General features: G+C 53.9%; 1 protein-coding gene across 3 annotated transcripts in view; it reads left to right on the top strand.

Moving 5' to 3' along the window:
- GATD3 (glutamine amidotransferase class 1 domain containing 3) overlaps positions 1–18,428 on the top strand; it is a 28,426-nt gene extending 9,998 nt beyond the window's left edge. Inside the window, exons 6-7 of one of the 3 annotated variants that reach the window (XR_015548699.1) lie at positions 17,522–17,764; positions 17,930–18,428. Coding sequence is in view for 2 of the 3 variants with exons in the window: in XM_004429722.3 (XP_004429779.1) it covers positions 613–769; positions 2,115–2,243 (286 nt within the window). In the remaining variant the exon portion in view is untranslated. Of the gene's footprint in view, positions 1–612; positions 770–2,114; positions 2,702–17,521; positions 17,806–17,929 lie in introns of those variants that run through there. The other 2 variants (XM_004429722.3, XM_087418005.1) reach the window with 2 other exon arrangements.
- The last annotated feature ends 4,630 nt before the right edge of the window (positions 18,429–23,058 follow it).

Here is a 23,058-nt window from a genome sequence, read left to right as displayed (position 1 = left end):
CATGGCCAGCATAGCTGCCAGGCATCCACTTGCCTCTGTGCACTGGCAGGTAAGATGAGCCTGCTGGTTGAACTGCGTCCCCTGGCTTCTTGTGTTCCCCTTTGGAAGAGGGGATCTGGTGACAACCGGTCAGTACAGCTGTGGTTGTCTGTTGCTCTGTGACAAGCCACCCCCAAAACTCGGGCCTGAGACAGCTGCCCCCTTCGGCTGCCTTTGCTGCGAGTCAACTTGTGCGTCCCCGCACACCGTGTCTGGTGGCCTGGTGCTTGTCTCGCAGCAGCTCTGTTGCCAGGGTCATCTCTCCTCCAGACGCTGCCCCGGTCTGGCACCCGGTGCCCAGAGGCTCCAGACGTGGGGGAGCAGCTGAGGATCAAGTCACGGTGCGGCGCCCCCGCCCTCCGTTGGTCACAACCACCACGGGCAGCTCAGGTTCCGGGGACAGGCTCCACCTCTTGGAGCTGACAGAGGCTGTGCCATCGTGCCCTCCGTCCCCCACGACTGCCGTGTCGGTGCTCGTTTTCAGGGTTCCTTGTGTCCTTCAGGCTGCCGTGCTGCGCCCTCGGTCTGTGTCCACACGCACGGCCCTGAGCTGGCCTGGCCTTCCCCTTTCAGCTTGTGCTGCATCGCTCCTGTCCTCGCGGCCAGAGTGCTCAGCGGCGTCGAGGTCACCGTGGGCCACGAGCAGGAAGAAGGCGGCAAGTGGCCGTACGCTGGGACTGCGGAGGCCATCAAGGCCCTGGGCGCCAAGCACTGTGTGACGGGAGTGACCATATCCTTTCTGTCAGCGGGGGCGGCGTGTGGCGCTGGGGCACCCCTCCCCTGGCCCCGTGGGGCTGCCCTGGGTGGGCAGCCTCTTCAACCAGGAACTGCGCTGCTGGGGCGTGTACGTGATGGGGTGAGTCTCTGTGCTGTCTTGTGGCCACGTCGCCAAGCCCGTCCAGTGGGCACGCACTGCGCTCAGCTCACCCCGGGACTGGAGCTCAGCCCCGCTCCCTGGTGGGGCGAGGAGACGGCCTCAGTCTCGTTGACTGGAGGTCTGGGGAGCTGCCTGCTGTGGGAGGGAGAGAGCAAGCGCTCCAAGGCAGGATGGAGGCCCAGGTGGAAGGAGTGGGGGCGGGGGCGCTTCCTGGCTTTGTTGTTATTTGGTGGAAGTTCCCCCGAGCAGTGCAGATGGGTATGGACCCCAGGCAGCCTCGTTGCCCCTGTTCCTCCTGCGAGTGGGTCCTGTGCGTGCCGAGATGATGGCCTGGGAGCTGGTGGCAGAGCACTGCAGGCATTCAGAGCCTCAGGCAGCAAGCTGACAATGTCCCGGGTCCACAGCTGGACACACACAATTTCCATGTGGGCCAGAGTCAGTGGAACAGAACAGCGTTGTGTTCTAGAAGGTGCTAGAGACAACCAATGTTACTTTTGGGTATCGTAAAGGATGCAGCTGTGTCAAAGGTGGCTTTCTCTCCTCTGAGGGTCTTTACTTGCAGGTGGTTTTAGGTGTAAATTTTACATCTTCCTCCGGAGCAGAGGGGCCGGCAGACCCGGGGCCTTTGGCATGGATCTGAGGACGCACATCTTGGTTAGGGTGGAGGCAAGGCCAATGCTGTCACTGCCTGGTGTCTGCGTGACCGAGCAAGAGCTTGGATCGTGTTGAGGGTGGGTCCCAGGTTGGATTGACCTTTGCGGCTACTCTCTTGTCACAGTGGGCACTCCGACAGTCTCAGTTTTAGTTTCTTGATCTGAGAAGGGGAGATGCTGCTGCCGCCGTCAGGGCTGGCATGGGGTCCTGGTCTGCAGGTGTGCGTGGGTCCCGTGTGGCGTGATATTGTAAAGCGTGTTGTGAAGCCAGTGCTCTCTTCTCGGAGACGATGAGCTCCTCTTGGGTACATGCTGATCAGAAACTGATTCCACGTTTTCAGTTACGTGGTGCAGACAGTACAGAAAGTGGGGCCCTGTCAGCAGAGACTGCACCAGGAGGCACACCCCCCATTTCAGATGACCCCGAGGAGGAAGGCGGAACACGCACCTGAGGGCAGCTGGGAGCAGTGGCCAGGGTGGGTGCTTTACGCCTAAAATTCCCTCTCGTCCCTGTGGGGTGATGTTTTTCCGTAACTTCTGTGCACGACGCTCACGTGGACCAGAAAAACAAGGTGGTCACGACCCCGGCCTTCATGTGCGAGACCGCACTCCACCACATCCACGATGGGATCGGGGCCATGGTGAAGAAGGTGCTGGAACTCGCCAGAAAGTGACGCTGCTCAGTGCCGTGGGCTCAGCCTCATCCACCAGGTGGAGCTGGTGGCCTGCGTTCCTGTCCAGCTTGGAATATGATAGGAATTTATTTTTGTGCTTAAATTGTTAGATATTTTCTGCCTAAAGATGGAGCTTGTGACATCCTTGGGGTCAGGGGGAGACTGGCCTGAGATGTTTCGTCCTCCACCGGGCTCCACTTCCTTCTGTGTGGAGGAGGGACCGAGAGGCGGCTGGTGTTTGCTCTGGCTTTTCAGAGGCTGTAGGGACTGGACTCCTATGTGACCTGAAAATTAGTCCTTACTCAGAGAGGATCAGGTAGACAGATTATTTTACAGTCTCAGGTTGGCTTGCTTTAGAATCCCTAGTGCTTGGAAGGAAAAATTTTTAAGTTTACAATTTAATAATCAAGAAATCACAGTGCCATGCTTCTTGGTAATTAAAGCTCCTCTGATCTGGAGTCAATGTGTACTCATTAAAGTGATAAGGGGGGGGCCGGCTCCGTGGCTTAGCGGTTAAGTGCGCGCGCTCTGATGCTGGCGGCCCGGGTTCGGATCCCGGGCACGCCCCAAGGCACCACTTCTCCGTCCAACCCGAGGCCGAGTCCCACATACAGCAACTAGAAGGATGCGAACCTATGACATACAACTATCTACTGGGGCTTTGGGGGGAAAAAAATGAATAAATAAAATCTTTAAAGTGATAAGGGGGTTTTCATAGCAGATAGTCCCTTTGGCCAGGGAGGATAAACTCCTTTCCAAATGGACACTCGGACAGTTGCGTTTCAGTCCTCCTGAAACTGGCAAATGAGGACTGTAAATGAGGTTTCTTAACTTGGTCTCAGTTCTCCTAGTTTTCAGGAAGAAAGGGAAGTTGCAGATGCTCAGCCCACGCGGTAGCCCTGCGGAGTTGTGACGTCAGGTGGGTCCCAGCCCGTGCAGAGCGGCTGATGGGGACGTGTGAGGAAGGGCAATAAAGCGTTGTGTCCGCCTCTGTGAGCGTGGCTTCTGTTCCGGGTGGCAGCCCAGGACTTATGCCGGCCTCACCTGTTGTGGCCCTTTCCCTTCCCTCTGTGTACTATGACCACGGGGGTGCCCTGGACACACCGCAGTGTTTGTGCTTCCTTTGGTTTTGAGAAAGCCGCTTGGACATCACAGCCGAGCTGTTGTTTGATCCAGTTCACACTGAGCTTTGCCGGGGGACGGGAGCGGGGCGCAGACACAGGTCCCCCCTCTCTGCCCCTTGCCCCACCCTGCCGCTGTGTAAGGTGAAACGATGGACACGCGGTTTTCTGGGGTGGTTTTCCGGGGCCTCGCGGGAACACGGGGAGGGCAGGGCCTGTGGAAGGGGCAGCATGCCTGTTACTGCATTTGCCCAGGTCCCTCTGGCTCACCAGGTCTGTATCAGCCAAGCTCTGACGTTTCTAGTTCTTTTTCCACGGGATCTCTGTTCTCTGGCAGCCTGTCTTTCCCCCACTGCAGTTGGGCGCCACAGGGCAGGGGCCCCTCAGCATTCCCGCAGGCACCAGCCGTGCTGGCCAGGGTTGTCCCTGCCCTGTGCAGCCAAAGACGGCCTCGCAGGGCCTGTTGGTGGCCAGGCAACCCAGGTTAATGTTACCTTCCTAAGAAACTTGTCGAGTGAAGCACTTTTTACGTGCGTGTGCACGTGTGCACATGGAGGAGTGAACAAAGCACAAGTGTGCACCTTGGTGAGTTTTCACAATGAACCACTGCTCCGATGCAGAAACAACAGAGACAGCAGCCCCTCGCTTTCCCCAGAGCCAGGCCCGCACGGGAGGTGGTGCACGTCTCGGCTCCATGCACAGGGAGCCCTTGCGTGTGGCTCCTTTATGGAAATGTCCCCACATGGGTCAGGCGAGCACTGTCTATGAACATTCCTGTAGGTGTCTTGGTGCGGGACTCTGCCAGTGTGTCCTGGGGTGGGACTCTGGGGTGCAGGGATGGCTCAGTCAGTGTCAGTGGGAACATCAAGGACTTTTTCCAGAGTATTTGTGCTCAGTTTCCTCCCACCAGCAGTGGCGAGGGTTCTGGCTGGTCTCCAGCTTCCTTGGTGCTGGAGCTGTCAGGCCTCCTTCATTTCCTTCCCGCTGCCCTGCTGGGCGTGGGTGCCCTTCCCGTGGTTTTCTCTGGCATCTCGCTGATGTCCACTGAGGCCGATCACCTTTTTGTGTATTTTTTCCCCTTTGGCAAAGTGTCTGTTTGGGTCTTGGGCCGTGTCCCTGTGGGTTGTCTGTCTTCCTCGTTGTATGTGTTCCAGGTCCTGTGTCAGGTACATGGGTCACGTTTCCTCCCACTCGTCTTCATTCTCCATGGCGTCTTGATGCACAGAGATTCCTAGTTTCTGTGTTGGCCCATATATCACCCTGTACGGTTTGTGTTTTCCTGTTGTTCTGTTGAAGAAAACGTCCTCCCCCAGATCACGAAGGCATTTCCTTGTGTCATCCTCTGTGATCTGTGTTATCATTGTTTTGCCTTCACGTTTAGATCAGAGGTTCACCTGGAAGAATGTTAGTGAATCCTTGTGCTCTACAGTTTGATTTGTCTGTTCTGAAAATGCCAGGGGACGTGCTGTGGAGCAGAGTGGGGTGCAACGGCCCGTGAGTGATCACTGCGCGGCCAGGGTGCCCTTGGAACTGAGCCGGTGCCGCCTGGAACCCCCTCCACCTGCACCGTCTGCCCACTCGGGGTTTACCCCCTGGCTTGGGCGAGCTCAGGTGCCATGGGACATAAGAGCCCAAGAAATAGAGCCCGAGCTTGGGAAATGGCAGGCTGACTGGGTGTCACCTCCTGTCACCTCTACTTCACCTGCAGTGAACCCACCCAAGGGCAGGTGACCAGCGAGGGCAGGGAGATCTTACAGGAACACCCCCCAGAAGTGTTGATGTGATCATTAGCATTTGTACGGCTCCCTGCCTACACTTCCTTGTTGTCCGTCCTGTACTCTTTCCAGATGAAATATCTGATTGCCCAGTTCACAGAAGCCCACCGTGGGAGCCTCGCCTCCTTCCTGAAATCCCAGTGCAGAGATGCAATACAGTACTGGCCTCCTCATGGGGCTTCCCCGTGCTGGAACCCGTCGGCACTGGATCTGCCCGTTTAGCCCTGTAGCAGCCCTGGGAGGCTGTCCTTGACGTCCCACGTGGTAAGGCTGAGCTGGGACTTGAGTAGGCAGAGAGACCAGCACTAGAACCTGTACTCTGGGAACAAATCTGAGATGTTGGGAAGCCCAGAGAGGGGCCCCAGCGGACCACATCCAGGGGTGTTCATGTGACACCAGTTGAGTGCCTACTGCATGCCCCTTGCTGTTTCAGAGTCGGAGGAGACAGGTGGACGTGACCCCAGTGCACACGGAGCCCTGGGGGGATGGCCAATATGTGAGCAGGTGAGCCATGGAGCCGAGGACAGTGGAGGGCATGTGGACGTGCTGGGAAGGAGGGTGGGTGGCGCTGGGTGGGACCAGGGGTCAGAAGGGACAGGGTGCCCTCTGAGCAAGGATGAGAGAGGCAGAGCGAGTGGGTGGCTGTGTGTGAAGGACATTCCACACGGAGGAGTGGCTGGTGCAGAGGCCCAGCGGGGCAGCCAGGGAGTTTGAGGACAGGAGGGTGGGGTGCCAGGAGGCAGGGGTAGCGTGCTCGGTGCCTGCAGCAAGGCCGAGGGTTGTGGGGCCCAGGAGGCTCCTTGACCAGGAGGCCTGGCTGGGGAGCATGCCCGTGGGTCCGGCTCACCACCAGGGGTGCTGCAGAGCTGTCTTCTGGGGTCTGGCTGCAGGCTCCCAGCCTTGACCCAGCCTGGGTAGGCGCCTTCCTGGGCCTCCCCCTGCAAGCACCACCAGGGGTGGGGGTTGACACCTTTCAGAAGCCCTCCTGGACCCCACCTTCCCGTCTGTCTGGTCCTCTTCGTGGGCACCTCTTAGCACCCCACCCATCATCCCTCCACCTGGAAAGCCCAGCCCCCCTCATCCCTCAGCCCCTTGCTTCAGCGTCTTCCTGCAGAGGACTATCTGTGCTTGGCCTGCTGTCGTGAGCTCATGGTCTGTAACTACGCACATGTGTGTGCGCATGCCTGTGTGCACACACGTCACTTGTCTGTCCTCCACATGGACCGAGAGCTCCAGGAGAGAAGACACCAACCTTGTTAGCGCTCCTCAGTCCCCCAAGGGCCAGGCGGGACCAAGCCTGGTGGGCTCAGCATGACCTTCCCAATGGGTGCTGGAAGTCCTGAGGCTCGCTGACTGGACGCGGGGTCCACGCAGAGGCCCATCTGGTGCCCACCCTCAGCCCGACTCCAGGGCCTCCTTCACCCACCCTCTCCACTGGGTAGCAACTGCCGTGCTTCGACTTCGTGTTTCTGTAAGACTTCCCTTGATAGCACTTTCTTTGTTTTATCTAGACTTTAGTTTCTAGAGCAGTTTTAGATTCAAGGCAAAATCAGCCAGAAAGTACAGAGAGTTCCCGTATTCCCCCTGCCCCTACACGTGCACAGCCTCCCCCATTGTCAGCATCCCCACCAGAGCGGTGCATCTGTTACAACTGATGAGCCTACGCTGACACACCACCATCTCCCAGAGTCCACAGTTTGCACTAGATCACTCTTGGTGTTGTGCATTCTGTGGATTTGGACAGATGTATAACATGTGTCCACCATTGTACTATCATACGGAGTAGTGTCCCTCCCCTAAAAGTCCTCTGTGCTCCTCCTGTTCATTCCTCTCCCCCTAACCCTGGCAACCACCCATCTTTTCACTGTCTCCATAGTTGCGCCTTTTCCAGAATGTCATATAGTTGGAGTCATACAGTATGTAGCCTTTTCAGACTGGCTTCTTTCGCTTAGTAATATGCATTTAAGTTTCCTCCACGTCTTTTCATGGCTTGATAGTTTTTAGTGCTGAATAATATTCCATTGTCTGGATGGACCACAGTTTATCCGTTCACCTACTGAGGGACATCTTGGTTGCTTCCAAGGTCTGGCAATTATGAATAAAGCTGCTGTAAATATCCACGTGCAGGTTTTCGTGTGGACGTAAGTTTTCAGGTCCTTTGGGTAAATACCAAGGAGCGTGATTGCTGGATCGTATGGTAAGAGTGCATTTAATTTTCTAAGAAATTTCCAGAGTGGCTGCACCATTCTGCATTCTCAGCAGCAGTGAATGAGAGCACCTGTTGCTGCACATCCTCACCAGCATTTGGTGTTGTCAGTGATCTGGATTTTGGTCATTCTGATAGGTGTGTAGTGGTATCTTGTTGTTGTTTTAATTTGCATTTCCCTGATGACATAGGATGCAGAGCATCTTTCCATATGCTTGTTTGCCATCTGTATCTCTTCTTTGATGAGGTGTCTTTTTACATCTTTCGCCCATTTTTAAATCTGTTGTTCATTTTCTCCTTGTTGCGTTTTAAGAGTTCTTGGTGTGTTTTAGATGTCTCAGATAACTCTTTTGCAATTATCTTTCCCAGTCTGTGGCTTGACTTCTCATTCTCTTGACAGTGTATTCTCTAGAGAAAATTTTTAATTTTAATGCAGTCCATCTTGTCAGATATTTCTGTCATGGATCGTACCTCCAGTGTTGTATCTAAAAGGCGTTACCATATCCAAGGTCATCTAGGTTTTCTCTACTGTTATCTTCTAGGGATTTTATAATTTTGTGGTTTATGTTCATGCCTGTGATCCATTTTGAGTTAATTTTTGTGAAGGGTGTCAGTTCTGTGTCTAGATTCATTTTTTTGCATGTGATGTCCAGTTTTTCCAGCACCATTTGTTGAAAAGACTATTTTCCCATTGTATTGCTTTTGCTCGTTTGTCAAAAATCAGTGGACTGTAGGGGCTGGCCTGGTGGCATAATGGTTGGGTTTGGTGTGCTCTGCTTCAGCGACCCGGGGTTTGCAGGTTCGGATCCCAGGCACGGACCTACACCACTCGTCAGCCATGCTGTGGCGGCGACCCACATACAAAATAGAGGAAGATGGTCACAGATGTTAGCTCAGGGCGAATCTTCCTCAGCAAAAAAAAAAAAAAAAAAAAAAATCAGTTGACTGTATTTGTGTGGGTCTATTTCTGGCTCTCTGTTGTGTTCCACTGATCTATTTGTTTGTTCTCTCGCCAACACCATACTGTCTTGACTGCTATAGCTTTATAGAAGTCTTGAAGGCGAGTAGCATCAGTCCTCTGACTTTGTTCGTCTCGTTCAATGATGTGTTGTGAATTAACCTTGTGTCCTGCAACCTTGCTATCATTGCTTCTCAGTTCCAGGAGGTTTTTTGTTGATTTTTTCAGATCTTCTACTTAGACAATCATGTCATCTGTGAACAAAGACAGTTTTATTTCTTCCTTCCCAATCTGTATTCCTTTTATTTCCTTTTTTTTGTCTGATTGCATTAGCTAGGACTTCTAGTACAGTCTTGAAAAGGAGTGGTGAGGGGACAGCCCTGCCTTGCTCGTGATCTTAGCAGGAAAGCGTCTGGTTTCTCACCATTAAGTATGTTGTGAACTGTAGGTTTTTATAGATGTTCTTTATCAAGCTGAGGAAATTCTTTTATCTTGAGAGTTTTTATCATAAATTGGTGTTGGAATTTGTCAAATGCTTTTTCTGCGTCTGTTGATATGATCATGAGATTTTTCTTCTTTAGCTTGTTGATATGATGGATTATATTAATTGATTTTCAAATGCTGAACCAGCCTTGCCTATCTGGAATAAATCCCACTTAGTCATGGCATATAATTCTTTTTAAATGTTGTTGGATTTTGCTAATATTTTGTTGAGGATTTTTGCACCTATGTTCATGAGAGTTATTGATCTGCAGTTTTCTTTTCTTATAGTGTCTTTGTCTGGTTTTGGTATTAGGGTAATGCTGGCCTCAGAATGAGTTAGGAAGTGTGCCCTCTACTTTTGTCTTCTGGAAGAGACTGTAGAGAGTTGGTATAATTTCTTTCTTAAATGTTTGGTGGAGTTCACTGAACCCATATGGGCCTGATGCTTTCTGTTTTGGAAGATTATTTAATTATTGATTCAATTTCTTAGTAGATATAGGCCTTCTCAGATTCTCTGTTTCTTTTTGTGTGAGTTTTGGCAGATTGTGTCTTTCAAGGAATTGGTCCATTTCATCTGGGTTATCCACTTTGTGGGCATAGAGTTGTTCATAGTATTCCTTTATTATCTTTTTAATGTCTGTGGGATCTTTAATGAGGTCATCTCTTTCATTTCTGGTATTAGTAATTTGTGTCTTCTCTGTTTTTATTCTTAGCTTGGCTAGAGGCTTATCAATGTTACTGATCTTTTCAAAGAAGAACCAACCACTTTTGGTCTCAATGATTTTCTCTGTTAATTTCCTGTTTTCAGTTTCATTGATTTCTGCTCTAATTTTTATTATTTCTTTTCTTCTCCTTGCTTTGGGTTTATAATTTGCTCTTCTTGGGCCGGCCCTGTGGCTTAGCAGTTAAGTGTGCCCTCTCCGCTACTAGCAGCGGGTTCGGATCCGGGCGTGCACTGATGCACTGCTTCTCTGGCCATGCTGAGGCCCCGTCCCACATACGGCAACTAGAAGGATGTGCAACTATGACACAACTATCTACTGGGGCTTTGGGGAAAAAAAAAAGGAGGAGGATTGGCAATAGATGTTAGCTCAGAGCCGGTCTTCCTCAGCAAAAAGAGGAGGATTAGCATGGATGTTAGCTCAGGGCTGATCTTCCTCACAAAAAAAAAAACAACAACAACACTATAATTTGCTGTTCTTTCCTAGTTTCCTAAAGTGAAAACTTAGATTACTGATTTTAGATCTTTCTTCTTTTCTAATAATTGCATCCAGTGCTATAAATTTCCCTCTAATTTTGTGTGGAAATGTGTAGGATGCTCCGTGTGGCATGCTTTTGCTGCATCACACAAATTTTAAGTTGTATTTTCATTTTCACTTAGTTCAGACTATTTTTAAATTTCTCTTGAGTTTTCATCTTTGATCTCCAAGTATTTAGGGATTTTCCCGCTATCTTTCTGTTATTGATTTCCAGTTTAATTCCGTTGCGGTCTGAGAGCAGACATTGTATGATTTCTATTCTTTTAAGTTTGTTAAGGTGTGTTCTTGTCTCAGAATGTGGTCTGTCTTGGTGAATGTTCCAGGAGAGCTTGAGAAGAATGTGTATTCTGCTGTTGTTGGGTGAAGTAGTCTGTAGATGTCAGTTATATCCAGTTGATTGATGGTGTTGTTCAGTTCCATTATGTTCTTACTGATTTTCTGTCTGCTGGATCTGTTCATTTCTGAGACAGGGATGTCAGAGTCTCTGTCTACGATAGTGGGTTCATCTGTTTCTCCTTGCAGTTCTGTCACTTTTTGCCTCACATAGTTTGATGCTCTGTTGTTAGGCACATACATGTTAAAAATTATGTCTTCTTAGAGAATTGACCCCATTATCATTACGTGATGCCCCTCTTTCTCCCTAATAACTTTCCTTGCTTTGAGATTTGCTCTGTGTGAAATTAATGTAGCTACTCCTGCTTCCTTTTGATTCGTGTTAGTGTGGTATATCTTTCTCCATCCCTTTACTTTTAGTCTATATGAGTCTTTATATTTAAAGTGGGTTTCTTGCAGACAACTATAGTTGGGTCTGACAATCTGTGTCTTAATTGGCGCATTTAGATCATTGACATTCAGAGTGATTATTGACATAGTTGGATTAATGTCTGCCTTATTCGTTACTGTTTTCTGTTTGTTACTTCCCTTGGTCTTGGTTCCTATTTTTGTCTTCCACTCTTTTTCTTCCTTTTGTGGTTTTAATTGAGCATTTTGTGTGATTTAATTTTCTCTCCTTCCATAGCATATCAGTTATACTTCTTTTTACTTTTTTTAGTGGTTGCCCTAGAGTTTGCAGTATACACCTAAAGCTGATCCAAGTCCACTTTCAGATCAACCTGTACCACTTCACGGGTAGTGTGAGTGCTTTATGATGACACAGTATCCCTGAGTCCTTCCAGTCCTGTGTCAGTGCCCTTGTTCATTTCATTTATCTATCCGCTATAATCATTGATTATATTGTTGCTGTTATATTTTGAACAAACTGCTATCTGTTAGATCAATTAAAAATAAGAAAGATGAATTTTTAATTTTGCCTTCCCTTATTCCTTCTGTAACACTCTTCCTTTCTTTATGTAGATCTGCCTTTCTTCCCTATAGCATCTTCCTTCTCTCTGAAGAACTTCCCCTAACACTTCTTGCAAGGCAGGTCTGCTGGCAATAAGTTCCTCGGTGTGTGTTTGTCTGAGAAGGTCTCTTATTTCTCCACTTGCGAAGGGTAATTTTGCAGGATACAGAATTCTAGGTTTGGGAGTTTTCTCTCAACACTTTAAATATTTCACTCCCCTCTCTTCCCTCATGGTTTCTGAGGAGAAGTCGATGGAATTCCTGTCTTCGTTCCTCGTGGGAGAGGTGTTTCATTCTCTGGCTCTTTGGGGGTGTTTTCTTGGTCTTGGTTTTCTGCAGTTTGAATGTGATGTGCCTGGTTTTAGGTATTTGGCATGATATCGCCTTTAACCTGAGCTGCAACAGGGCAAGATTTAGCCCCTGGGCACCATGCCTAGGTAGGGTAGACAGTCCTGGGATTGGGGCCCTGGCCCTCGCCCAGCGATGCCGCCTGCAGTGCAGTCTCCTTCGTGCTGCACTTCTGCTCTCACCAGTTGCTTCTGCTGCCCTCCTGAAGCCACTACCCCCAGTGAGAAAGGGGTGGGTAGGCGCTGAGGGAGGGGCTGGGCTGGCTGTGGAGGGGTGTTGACTAGGAGTGGTGGGAGGTGGGGGTGCCACTACTGTCCGTGCCATGTCCTCGAGCCCTGCTCTGGCCCGGAGCTAGGTGCTGCCTTAGAGCCGAGGAGCAGGAGTCCCAGCGGTCCCGCTCTGAGTGGTTTGCTGGGGTGTGTGCACTGCGCGTCTCCCTGACTTCCGAGTCTGACAGCCACACCAGGGACTAAATGATTGTGGACACCTGAGTGGCCCTGGGGAGACTAGCCCAAATTGCTGACTCAGAACCGTGAGCAAATAAAATGATGATGTTTTAAGCCACCAAGTTTTGGGGTGGTTTGTTACATAGCAAGAGGTAACTGATACACGCCCTGCACAGGCTCGGGCCCTGTGCAGTGGGGTGCCCACAGTTCACTCCCCTGACTCGAGGGGTCCATGCCTCTGGCACCTCACAGACGGGGCTCTCCAGGGCGTCAGACGGGCAGTGTCGGGCCTGGTTCCTGATTCCCGCTCAGTGGCTGACCCTTCTACTGTGCGACCTCAGGCAAATCATGTGCCTACTGAGGCCACAGAGAAGTGGAGGTGACAACACCTGCTCGTGTGGGCTCCCGAAGACTTGGGCTCTGAGAAATACATGTGTGTGTGCAGGTATGGGTGCGTATGTGTAGGTGTGTGGTTGTGTAGATGTGTATGTTGGTATGGATGCATGTGTATATGTAGGTATATGTGCGTGTGTACATACAGATGTGTGCATGCGTGTAGGTGTGCTGTGCACGTGTGTGGGTGTGCACACGTGTATGTGAGCATCTAGGATAGGGTCGGAGACGCCAGCCTGTGGGCATTGCAGAAACAGGAACTATTTCTGTTTATTATTTCACAGCATGAGTTACCTTCTTAGAAAACCACTGCAGCCTCAAGAAGGACGACAGCCGACCAGTCATTTAGAGACGCCGGCCCTGGGGGCCCGGCGCCGCGACCCTTGTGTGGGGGCAGGGCTGGCGAGGAGTGGGGTGGGCTGTGGTGCTGACCTGACAATGCTGCCCCTCCTTCCTGTTGCTGTGGCAGCAGCCGTCCGGCCCTGCCACTCCTTGCTCAGGAAAGCTGCCCGCACCCCTGGGTGCTCTGTGGTCCCCACCTCAGCCTAGAGGGGGTGGGGAACTCGGGGGGCTGGATGTGCTGAAGCGCAAAGCCAGGAGGGTCCTGCCCGACAGGACCCAGGGGAGCTTAGGGGCTGCTTTTAGAGGCGATAATTGAGCATCAGTGATGGACTCCTGCTGTGATGGACCGGGCCCAGCCTTCGGGGGGCCCAGCAGGCTCCTGACTTGTTGAGGGGCACTCCTGTTCCAAGTTCCTGTGCGGCCCACGTCCCTGACAGACAGCCGAGTTTCCATGGGCACAGCGCCTGCTGGGGGAGCCCTGTCTTCCCGGCAGCTGGTCGGGGACACCTCCATTTCAGATCTGTTTTCTGAGCAACGTCTGCCCAGAAGAGAGCTGAGCAGACAAGCCAGGGAGCATAAGAGTGGAGTCCATCTGCCATGGGATCGTTTGGTGTAGTGCAGGGTGTGCGTGCGTGGGGACGAGAGCAGGGATCCGGGAGTCAATGGCACCCCAGGGCAGCGTGCCCGCAGCTGGTGGGTGGCCTGCATGCCCCGTCCACGGGCCGCTGCACACGGTGGCCTCGGCGGCAGCTGGCACCCATCCTGGGTGGTTCTGGAGGTCACATGTGACAGTGGGTTAAAAACCGCGAGGCTCTCTGCAAATGCGCGCTGGCTCGTTGGTCCCTAATTTGCCAGCAGCCATCCCGGCGTCAGCTCTGGAGCAGGAGCAGCCCGGAAGACTTTTAGGGGGACTTTGGAGTTGTTTATGTGGGATGGCAGTGTCCACTCTCAGCCCTCAGGCCCAGCAGATGCACCCGTTCTTTTGTTCATTGATGTGTCTTGGGGCTCAGCTCATGTTCTTCCCCCATCCTTTAGGTTTTCCAGAACCTTCCAGCACCCCGTCCCTGTTGCTCACATCAGCACATTTGCCCCCAGGGTTCCCCACATACCAGGCACTGTCTGTGTTCCTCCCATTTAGTCACTACAGACCCGTGAGTGGGTGTGTCAGCTTCCTGGGGCTGCTGTAACAAGTTACCAGACTTCCCACTGCAGAGATTTATCCTCTCTCAGTCTGGAAGCCAGAAGTCCGAGGTCAGGTTATGGGCAGGGCTGGTTCCTCCTGAGACTGAGGGGGATTCTGTCCCAGGCTCTCCCCCAGCTTCTGGGGGTTTGCTGGCCATCTTGGGTTCCTTGGCTTGTAGATGCGTCACCTGATCTCAGCATTTACCGTCACACAGCGTGCTCCCTGTGTGTGTCTGTGTCCAGATCTCCCGTTTCTATAAGGATGTGAGTCAGATTGGACTAGGGCCCCCCAGTGACCTCATTTTAACTTGACGACATCTACAAAGACCCTATTTCCAAATAAGTCACATTCACAGGTGCTGCTGGGGCTTAGGATGCCAGCGTGTGAATTTTGGGGGGACGTGTTCAGTCCATTGTGGTAGGCACTAGGATCCCATTCATAGGAAGAGACCTGAGGTGCAGAGTGGGGGTTGCTCCTCCTGGGGCCCCACAGCTCACAAGTGTTGGGGGACCCCAGTTGCTCTCTATGCAGCAACTCCTCCCTGTCGCTTCCAGGCCCTTCTGCGTCTTTGTGGTCAGGGGCTGTGGCTAGTCTTGGCTCTGGGCGGCCTGTGTGCCCAGCCCGCTGCTCTGGCCTCAGGTCACCTGTGACTCTGGCTGGAGGACGGGTGGTCAGGGCCGCTCTGGAGGACACCTGCCTCGTGTCGTCACGGGCCCCGGAGAACGCTCACCTTGTGTTGGATTGTGTCTTGTTTAGAGTCTCCTGGAGGCCCCTCGATGGCATGAGACTAGCTCATGCCTTTGCCACCGAGAACGTGGGGCCGTGAGCACCCACAGTACACAGTGCGCGCACGGGCTCTGTAATCACCACCGATGGGTTCCCCACGCGGAGACTGCCGCTCGCACCCACAGCACCCCTCGCTTTCCTGTTATACACGCCAGCACCCCTCGGACCTTGTGCACCCTGAGCGCGGCCTTCGTTCTCGGCTCCAGGAGGAAAGGGGGTTCCTGCTGGGGATGGAGAGCGCAGGGTTGCAGTGGGGGACTCGGAAAAAACTTATGGAATTCTCTTCCGATAATATAACCTATCGCTTTGTTAAATGTCCTCGTTAATATTTCCTGTCTCATTTTCTTGCCTCCCTGCACTTCCTGGTGTGGGCTGAGGTCAGATAGCGGACGTACTGAGACACTTCTCGTCAACGTCTCAGGGTGCTTCTGATCTGGCCCCAAACAGGAAGTCCTGTGAGTCGTGTCGCCGGAAGTCTCCGTGCGCACCTCAGCTCTGTGCACATGGCTGCGTCCGGGCACCTGCCCTGGGCTCTGCGGAGACGCTTGTACTCTCAGCCCGAGGGGACTCCTTCCCAGCTCGGGGAAGACACCATTAGCTTACTCGGATTACAGCACAGTTTGGGAGACGAGGAACCCATCAGTATTGGTGTCCTTGGGCGGCCGTGACGATTACCACAGACAGGGCGGCTTGCACTACAGACACGCATTCTCTCCCAGTCGGGAGGCTGGTTGTCCGAGATCCGGGTGTGGGAGGGCTGGCTCCTCTGAGGCCTCCCTCCTTGGCTTGGACACGCCATCTCCTCCCTGTGTCCTCACGGTCGTCCCTCTGTGTACATCTGTGTCCTCATCTCTTCTCGTAAGGACACCAGTCAGATTGGGTTACAGCCCACCTCAATGACTTCATTTTCCCTTCATCACCTCTTTAAAGACCCCCATCTGCAAATAGAGCCACATTCTGAGGTGCTGGGGGTCAGGGTGTCAACTTCTGGATTTTTTGGGGGGAGGGGAAACAATTCAGCCCATAAAACCATCTTTTTTAGTTTTGAAGTCAGTATCAAGGCTGAAGGCGAATATTAACCATCTTGGGTTCAGTGGCCCCCGTCTGACAGAGCAGAGCTTGTTCTGGTGGAGTTCTGAGTGCCCCTCTGTGGCAGCCTCGCGGGCCCTCGCCCCAAGCTCGCGTAGCAGGCTGCATGGCCACGCAGGCTCTGGCTCTGCCCACGTCTAGGGATTTTCAGGGGAACATGGATTGTTGTTTTCCTTTTAATTGTGGTGAAATACACATAACACAGAGTTACCATTTAACCGTTTTAATGTGTACAGCTCAGTGGCAGTGAGGACAGTGACAATGCCCTGCGGCCACCAGCAGAGTCCAGTTCCAGACCTTTTGTCACCCCACACGCTGCCGCACCCGCCCGGTAGGCCCCTGCCTGCCTCTGAGACTCGTACACTCTGCGTGGTTGTGGGTTCTGGACCCTGGAGACCTTCCTGAGCTGGTCCTCAGAGCCAGAATTAAAGAAAGGTGGCCCGGGTCTCAGATGCCTCCCTGCCCGCCCGCTGTGGGACTGCAGCCAGTGCCTGCAGTGCGTGCTGCCTATTTCCTCATCGGTCAGTCCCCGGCGCGCTTAGGAGAGTCCTGGACATGCTGGTGACCAGAAGTGCTGCTGATGACCGTGCACTTCCCAGAGCCACCCAGACTGTCCTCTCGAGGCCGTCCCACCAGGGCTGGGACGTGACCCCACTGTGCCCACAGCACTGCCTTCTTCTGAGCCTGAGCTCCCAGCTGGCTGTCCTGGCTGGTTCTCTGGAAGCCTCCTGAGAGGGGGTCCAGTGATTTATGGAGGAGGGACACGCAGGTGGGGGAGACAGGAGAGAGGGCGGGGGAGGCAAGCAGGCAGGTGTCAGGTGATCAGGACCCCAGGTTCTGGAGGGTGAGTTGGCCTCAGGATTCCCTGCAGGGTGAACTGGGTGGGCTTCCTCACCCCCATCCCGTCTGTCCCTCAGTTCTGGGACACAGGTTCCCAGATGCCTCCTGGGAACCACAGTGCTGGCTGCTGGCGCCCCAGAGCCCAGAGGCTCCCGCGGTGTGGTGGGGGCACGAGAGGACGAAAGGGCTGGAGGGGTCTGGGAGAGCACGGCCCCTCCTGCAGCCCTGGGCCTGAGCTGTCCCAGGGCGCCTTCCTGGCGGCTCCTGCAGGGCAGGGCCGGCACTGGGGTCTGGAGCTCGGGCAGGTGACATGACGGCAGAGGAAGTGGGTCTCCGGAGCCCTGTAGGGGATTTTGAGGGGGATTTCCAGCCAGGGACCAGCTTTTACTGAAGGCGCTACATGGCTGAGAAGGTCAGTCCTTTATCAAATGAGTCAGTTCAGGAGACACTGCTGCCACCCCTGCGGGTCCCAGGCTGGGCCCGGAGCGCTGCCAGGCCCCCCCACCCGGCCCTTCATTCCAGCGGGCCGGCACCCCATCCCCCAGGCTCCTCTGTCCCCACGGGCTAGCACCCTGTCTGTGATGGTTAATTTTTATGTGTCAACTGCGCCATGAGCACCCAGATTAAACCTTATTCTGGGTGTGTCTGTGAGGTATTTCCTGATGAGATTAGCATTGGATTCAGTGGACTCTCCGCCCTCTTCCCCAGCAGTCCCAGCAAAGGCAGACAACAGGAAACCGAGGCAGGCACCAGGACCATGTGGAGCCCCGGAGAAGTGTCCATGTGGGTGTCTGTGGAGAGATTTGTGCCGGCCCCCAGCCTGGCTCTGGGCATCCCCCTCGCAGGCCAGGTCCAAGGACATCAGGACTCATGTCTGCTGTCCTGACGAGGGGCTCGGCCCAACGCCCCACTTCTGTATGGGGCTGCGCAGCTCCCCGCTGGGGCCTCCCGGTAGGCTGAGCTGGGTCACGGGGGTCTGCAGGCTGCGAGAGTGGGTGTGAGGTGGGTGCCTGCCTGGGGGTGGGGGCTGCTGCCCACTGCCCCGATGATCATGGAGACAGTCCTTCTGCGTAGAAAAGCCCTTGATCACCCCACGGTGTTCTCCTGGTCCCACAGGGAAGAACCCGATCCTGACGCCAACGTGGAAGTGGTGTCCAGGGGCCTCTGCGAGCTGAGCTGCCCACGCTTTTACTGCTCTTGTGTCATAACTGTAGAAGTGGCACAACCGAACTGCTCAAACTTGAGAAAAGAAAACATGAGTATCATCTCTCATCTTGCCAGCCTAATGCAGCCCCGCCCAGTGTTTGCAGTATTTCCACGCACATGTGAATGGCTTACACATTTCTAATAACTGTGTGCACTCGAGCGTGTTTAAATCCCTGCCTGGACTCGTAATCCCAAATGGCTATGTGGTATTTTCTCAAGGAGCATTTACATAAAACTCCCTCCCACCCCATGATTTTAATGGGCACTGGGGTCGTTGGCAGTATTTTCTGATTAAAATAGTGTTGGGAAGAACATTTTGGCCTCTGAGACTTTTTCCTCTGGGTATTTTCTCAGAAATGGGGTTACAGAATCAAAGTTAAGAACATTTTACAGCCAAGCTGCAGTGTAGGAAGATTCCCACAGGGCCAGCCATTCTTTTGTGTTGTTTCCAACGTGAAGGGGCCAGGACCGGCCCTCCCGCTGAGGGGCCTGGGGCTGGGCACTGCCAGGACTGGCAGGAGGGTCCCGAGGGCCTTCCCTGGGGGCTTCTGCGGAAACACGCCCTTCTCCCAGGAAACCCCGCTCCCAGGCTGCTCTGCTGTGGCCGTGGCTCACAGTGGGAGTTCCCATGCATGTTTCCTCTCCACTCCCATGGCCCGGGAGGGTGGCACCACAGGGGGTCGGCTCCTCTTAGGTGGAGGGTCCCCTTTCTTTGTGACAGCCGGGTTCTGGGCACACTTCACTCGATGATCTCTTGACAGGCAGCGGACCAGTAAGTGAAGGCAGGTGCTTCTAGGAAGCTGGTGGGCTCAGCTCTCGGGGCCAAGCGCAGGAGGGGCTGGGTCAGGACCAGCGGTCAGGTGGCCCACAGGCAGGCAAGGGCCACCTCCGGACCCTCTAATCCACTGTCACTGCCTGTCACGGCCCCGCCCTCACCGCTGACTTCAGGCAGGTCAGAACATTCATAGTTCCCAGATTTTTCGAGGTGCTCCATGCTTTGGGGCTCCCTGTGGCCTCTCTGGGGGTCCAGCTGGCTGCCCCAGGCTCTGGCCCTCAGTGTCACCTCCTCCCGTGAGGCTTTCTCTCTTGGAAGCTTTGGCAAACCGTGGTGCCCAACAACGGAGGGAAGGCTGGGCTGCCCCCTGACCCCCAGGTCCTACTCCATGGGAGGCCCCTGCCCTGCACACACCCCACCACCTCCGTATTCCAGCCTCAGCTCTGCCCACTGCATTCATCCTTTTAAGCAGGTCCTTCCTCTTTACATCGCGACCAAGTGACTGGGGCTGGACAAAGGCCTTCTACTTGACCAAACTCCAGCCGGGCTCCTCTGCACCCTCCACCGACTGAGCCTCCCTCCTCCGGGGCTCCCGGGTCCGTTCCTGCTGAGTCTAGTTGTAGTAAAGAATCCTGCTGAGACCAGTGGGAGAGAATTATCACCTTCGAGAGCTGATCAAACTGCGCATCCCCTGTGTCCCCCGAGGGGTCTGATCCCCTTGCCTGCCCTCAGCGAGAATCCTGTTATTCCGGGGGAGCCAGAACCCCCTCCTTGTGACATCTCCTCTTAGTGCTTCTCCACCGCCCCCCACTCCTTGGCTGTAAACCCCACTGTCCCTGCTGTATGTGGAGCTGAGCCCACCTCTCTCCCCGATCACGGAGGTCCTGGATAAAGTCTTCCTTAACCGTTTTAACAAGTGTCCGAATGCTTTTTCTTGTGCAGGCTCCCTCCAGACCGGGCCAGGAAAGTCTAGGGTATCGATTATGCATGGGCTCCAGCCCTGTGGTCTGAGGTGCTCCCTGAGTTCTTTCTTAAGGGAGAAAGATGCTTTGTTAAGCATCTGTCCCCAGCACAGCAGCTGGCACTGGTTCTGAGGAGCTGTGAGCTGGTTTGGCTGCTGTCCCTAGTCCTGTCCCTCATCTCACACCCGAGGGCTTCCTGGTGCCCCAGGGCTGGGGGGAGGATGGAGGGAGAGCCTGGCTGGGTCTGGGGCCCTTGGGGGCCGTCCGTGCTGTCCTGTGGCTGCAGGGTCTGTGGGACGCTGAGTCAGCCCAGAAAGGCCGACTGAAGCCCCGCCTCCTTTGGGGCGTAGGTCTGGTGTCCAGGAGCACATCCCGGACACGTGGCCCTCCCTGTGCAGATGATAGCACGTGCACGAGAAAACACCAGGTTAAACGGAGCTGAGCAGGCATCTTTACGGAGAAGGTCACAGGCCCGGCGCAAACCTCCCAGAGGACGCCACGCCTCACAGGGTCACAGACCCCACTGACCTGGGGACCCCACTGACCCGGGGACCCCACTGACCCTCCTCGCCTGCATCCTGTGCAAATACTGTCGCTGGAGACCCACCCTGGGGAGCTGTCCTGAGAACTGAACTAATGGGGTTGGCATCCTAAACAGCCGACTGAAGTACCCTCGGCTGTGTGGTGTTGTCTGGGAGGCCATCGAGACCCCCACGTCCCCAGGGATGCTGGGTCTGCAGAGCACAGCCTGCATGGGACCAGCTGGTGTTTGTGCCATGCAGTGGGTGTGGCCCGGACACGCCTGCTTTTCTGTGGAAGGAATATACTCGGCTCAGATCCTGTGGTGGGCTGAACCGTGGCCCCCACGAGATACATCCACCCGGAACCGCGGAATGTAGCCCTTTTGGAAGTAGGTTTTTGCAGACGTGATTAAGTTAAGGATCTTGAGATGAACTCGTCCTAGATTACCAGAGTCTGCCCTCCATCCAGTGACAAGTGTCCTTTTAAGAAACACGTGGGGAGAGAAGAGAGCTTGTGACGTTGAAGGCAGAGATGGGAGTGACTCGGCCAGGCTGGGATCCCCTCCCAGAGCAGTCCCCGTCCCGATGCGGAGGATGGCGGGTGCCCCCCTGCACCTCAAGGGCCAGCCTTCAGGTACAGTGTCCCTGGAGGAGCAACGTGTCTTCACCAGAAAGGAGGGGCCGTTCTAGTACATTCTAGAACCAGCCAAAGGGACTTGACTCTGAGCAGGAGCACAGCCGTGGTCACAGAAAGGCCTGACCTGAAGCGAGAGACTCGGGTGGGACAAAGGAGGTGGATGCCACAGGCAACAAGCGGGATAGCGCGGCTCCCTCATGTTTCCTTTCCGGGCAGCTTCGCGGGTCAGGCGGGCAGAGGGGAGACCTGACGGCTCTCAGCAGGGTTTGCTGTGGCGATAACTGCCCAGTGAGTGTGGGGACAGGCAGACCATAGTCCAGGCCCCGCCCCATCCTCTGCCTTCCCAAGGGTGAAGGAGCTCCCACGGTCCCGATGGATCCTCACTGCTGACGTCAGCACAAGACCTCCCGTTTGTCCCCGGGCTGTTGAACTTGGACGGCACGCTGTCCTCTGTCGCCAAAGACCTTTATTGCTGCCTGAACTTGCGCCCAGAAACCCTCCCTGGTCCAGATCACGCAGGGAGCCACGCTCATAAAAGGAGTTATCTGAAAGGCAGCACTCCCTTCCTGACCCCTGACCCGTGGCCCATCCACCAGGGTGCCTTTGAATGTAGAGTTCCAGAACTTCCACATTCCAACACGAAGTCAGCGCCACGGTGGTGTCCAGACAGGCTGCAGCAAACCAGGCCACAGGGTGGACAAGGAAGCTGCCCCTGGAGAGAAGTGGAAAGAAAACCCCAGAACACCCCGGAACCGGGGGCGGCTGGCTCTGCACATCCGAGACCACAGGGTCAGTCCCTCTCAGAGCTGACAGTGTGAGGCCACAGTCTCAGAAGACATTCAGGAAGTGCTGGGACGCTGGTGGGCGGTGGGGCCCGAATTTCGGGATGACTGAGCCGGCAGCTCTCAGCCTCAGGAGAGCAGAGCGGAAGTCCGTCTGTCGCCCCCCCCCCCCAGGGGTGGCCCAGGGACAGGAGCAACCAGGGCATCAGTTCCCCTTTTACCCGACCTCCCCACCCCCCACCTCCCTTTCACAGGTGGCTTTGTGTGGTCACTCAGGCAGGGCATTGTGGCTGGGATTTCTCTCCAGAAAGGACCCTGGAGTCCAAGAGAGAAGTCAGCTTGAATGTCAGAAGCTGTGGTTCAGACACTGTAAGTTTTCCCCAGCATGGTGGTGTGAAAACTTTTTTTGAACCAATATTTTCTCTTTTTTTTTTTTTTATTTGGTCAGGAAGATTAGCCCTGAGCTAATATCCGTTGCCAATCCTCCTGTTTTTGCTGAGGAAGATTGGCCCTGGGCTAGCATCCATGCCCATTGTCCTCTACTTTATGTGGGAGACGATGCCACAGCATGACTTGTTAAGCCGTGCATAGGTCCACGCCCGGGATCTGAACCCATGAACCCTGGGCTGCCGAAGCGGAGCACACGAACTTAACGGCTATGCCACCAGGCTGGCCCCCAAATGTTCCCTTTTTTAAAGTTGTGGTAAAGTATACATAATATAAAATTTACCATTTTAACCATTTTTAGCTGTATAGTTCAGTGGCATTAAGTACATTCACATTGTTGTGCAACCTTCCCCACCATCCGTCTCCAGAACTTTCTCATCTTCCCAAACTGAAACTCTGTTCCCATTAAACACTACCTCCCCATCACCCCCTCCTCCAGACCCTGGCAGCCACCATCTACCTTCTGTCTCTATGGATCTGACTCCTCTAGGGACCTTGTGTAAGGAGTCATACAGTATCTGTCCTTTTGTAACTAGCTTATCTCGCTCAGCATAATGTCCTTGAGATTCATCCATGCTGTAGCATGTGTCCGAATTTCACTCCTTTTTAAGGCTGAGTAATATTCTGCTATATGGATAGACCACATTTTGCTTATCCATCCATGGGTCAATGGACACTTGGGTTACTTCCACCTTTTGGCTTTGTGAATAGTGCTGCTACGAACGTGGGTGTACAAATATCTCTTCAAGACCCTGCTTTCACTTCTTTTGGGTATATATTCAAAAGTGGAATTGCTGAATCATATGATCATTCTATTTTTAATTTTTGAGGAACCACCATACTGTTCTCCACGGCAGCCGTGCCATTTTACGTTCCCACCAACTGCACAAGGGATCTGGTGTCTCCACATCCTCG

This window comes from Ceratotherium simum, chromosome 27, assembly GCF_057802395.1.
Source record: "Ceratotherium simum simum isolate JZ-2026a chromosome 27, ASM5780239v1, whole genome shotgun sequence".
NCBI classification, from domain to species: domain Eukaryota; kingdom Metazoa; phylum Chordata; class Mammalia; order Perissodactyla; family Rhinocerotidae; genus Ceratotherium; species Ceratotherium simum.
This window is presented reverse-complemented; position numbering and strand designations above follow the sequence as displayed.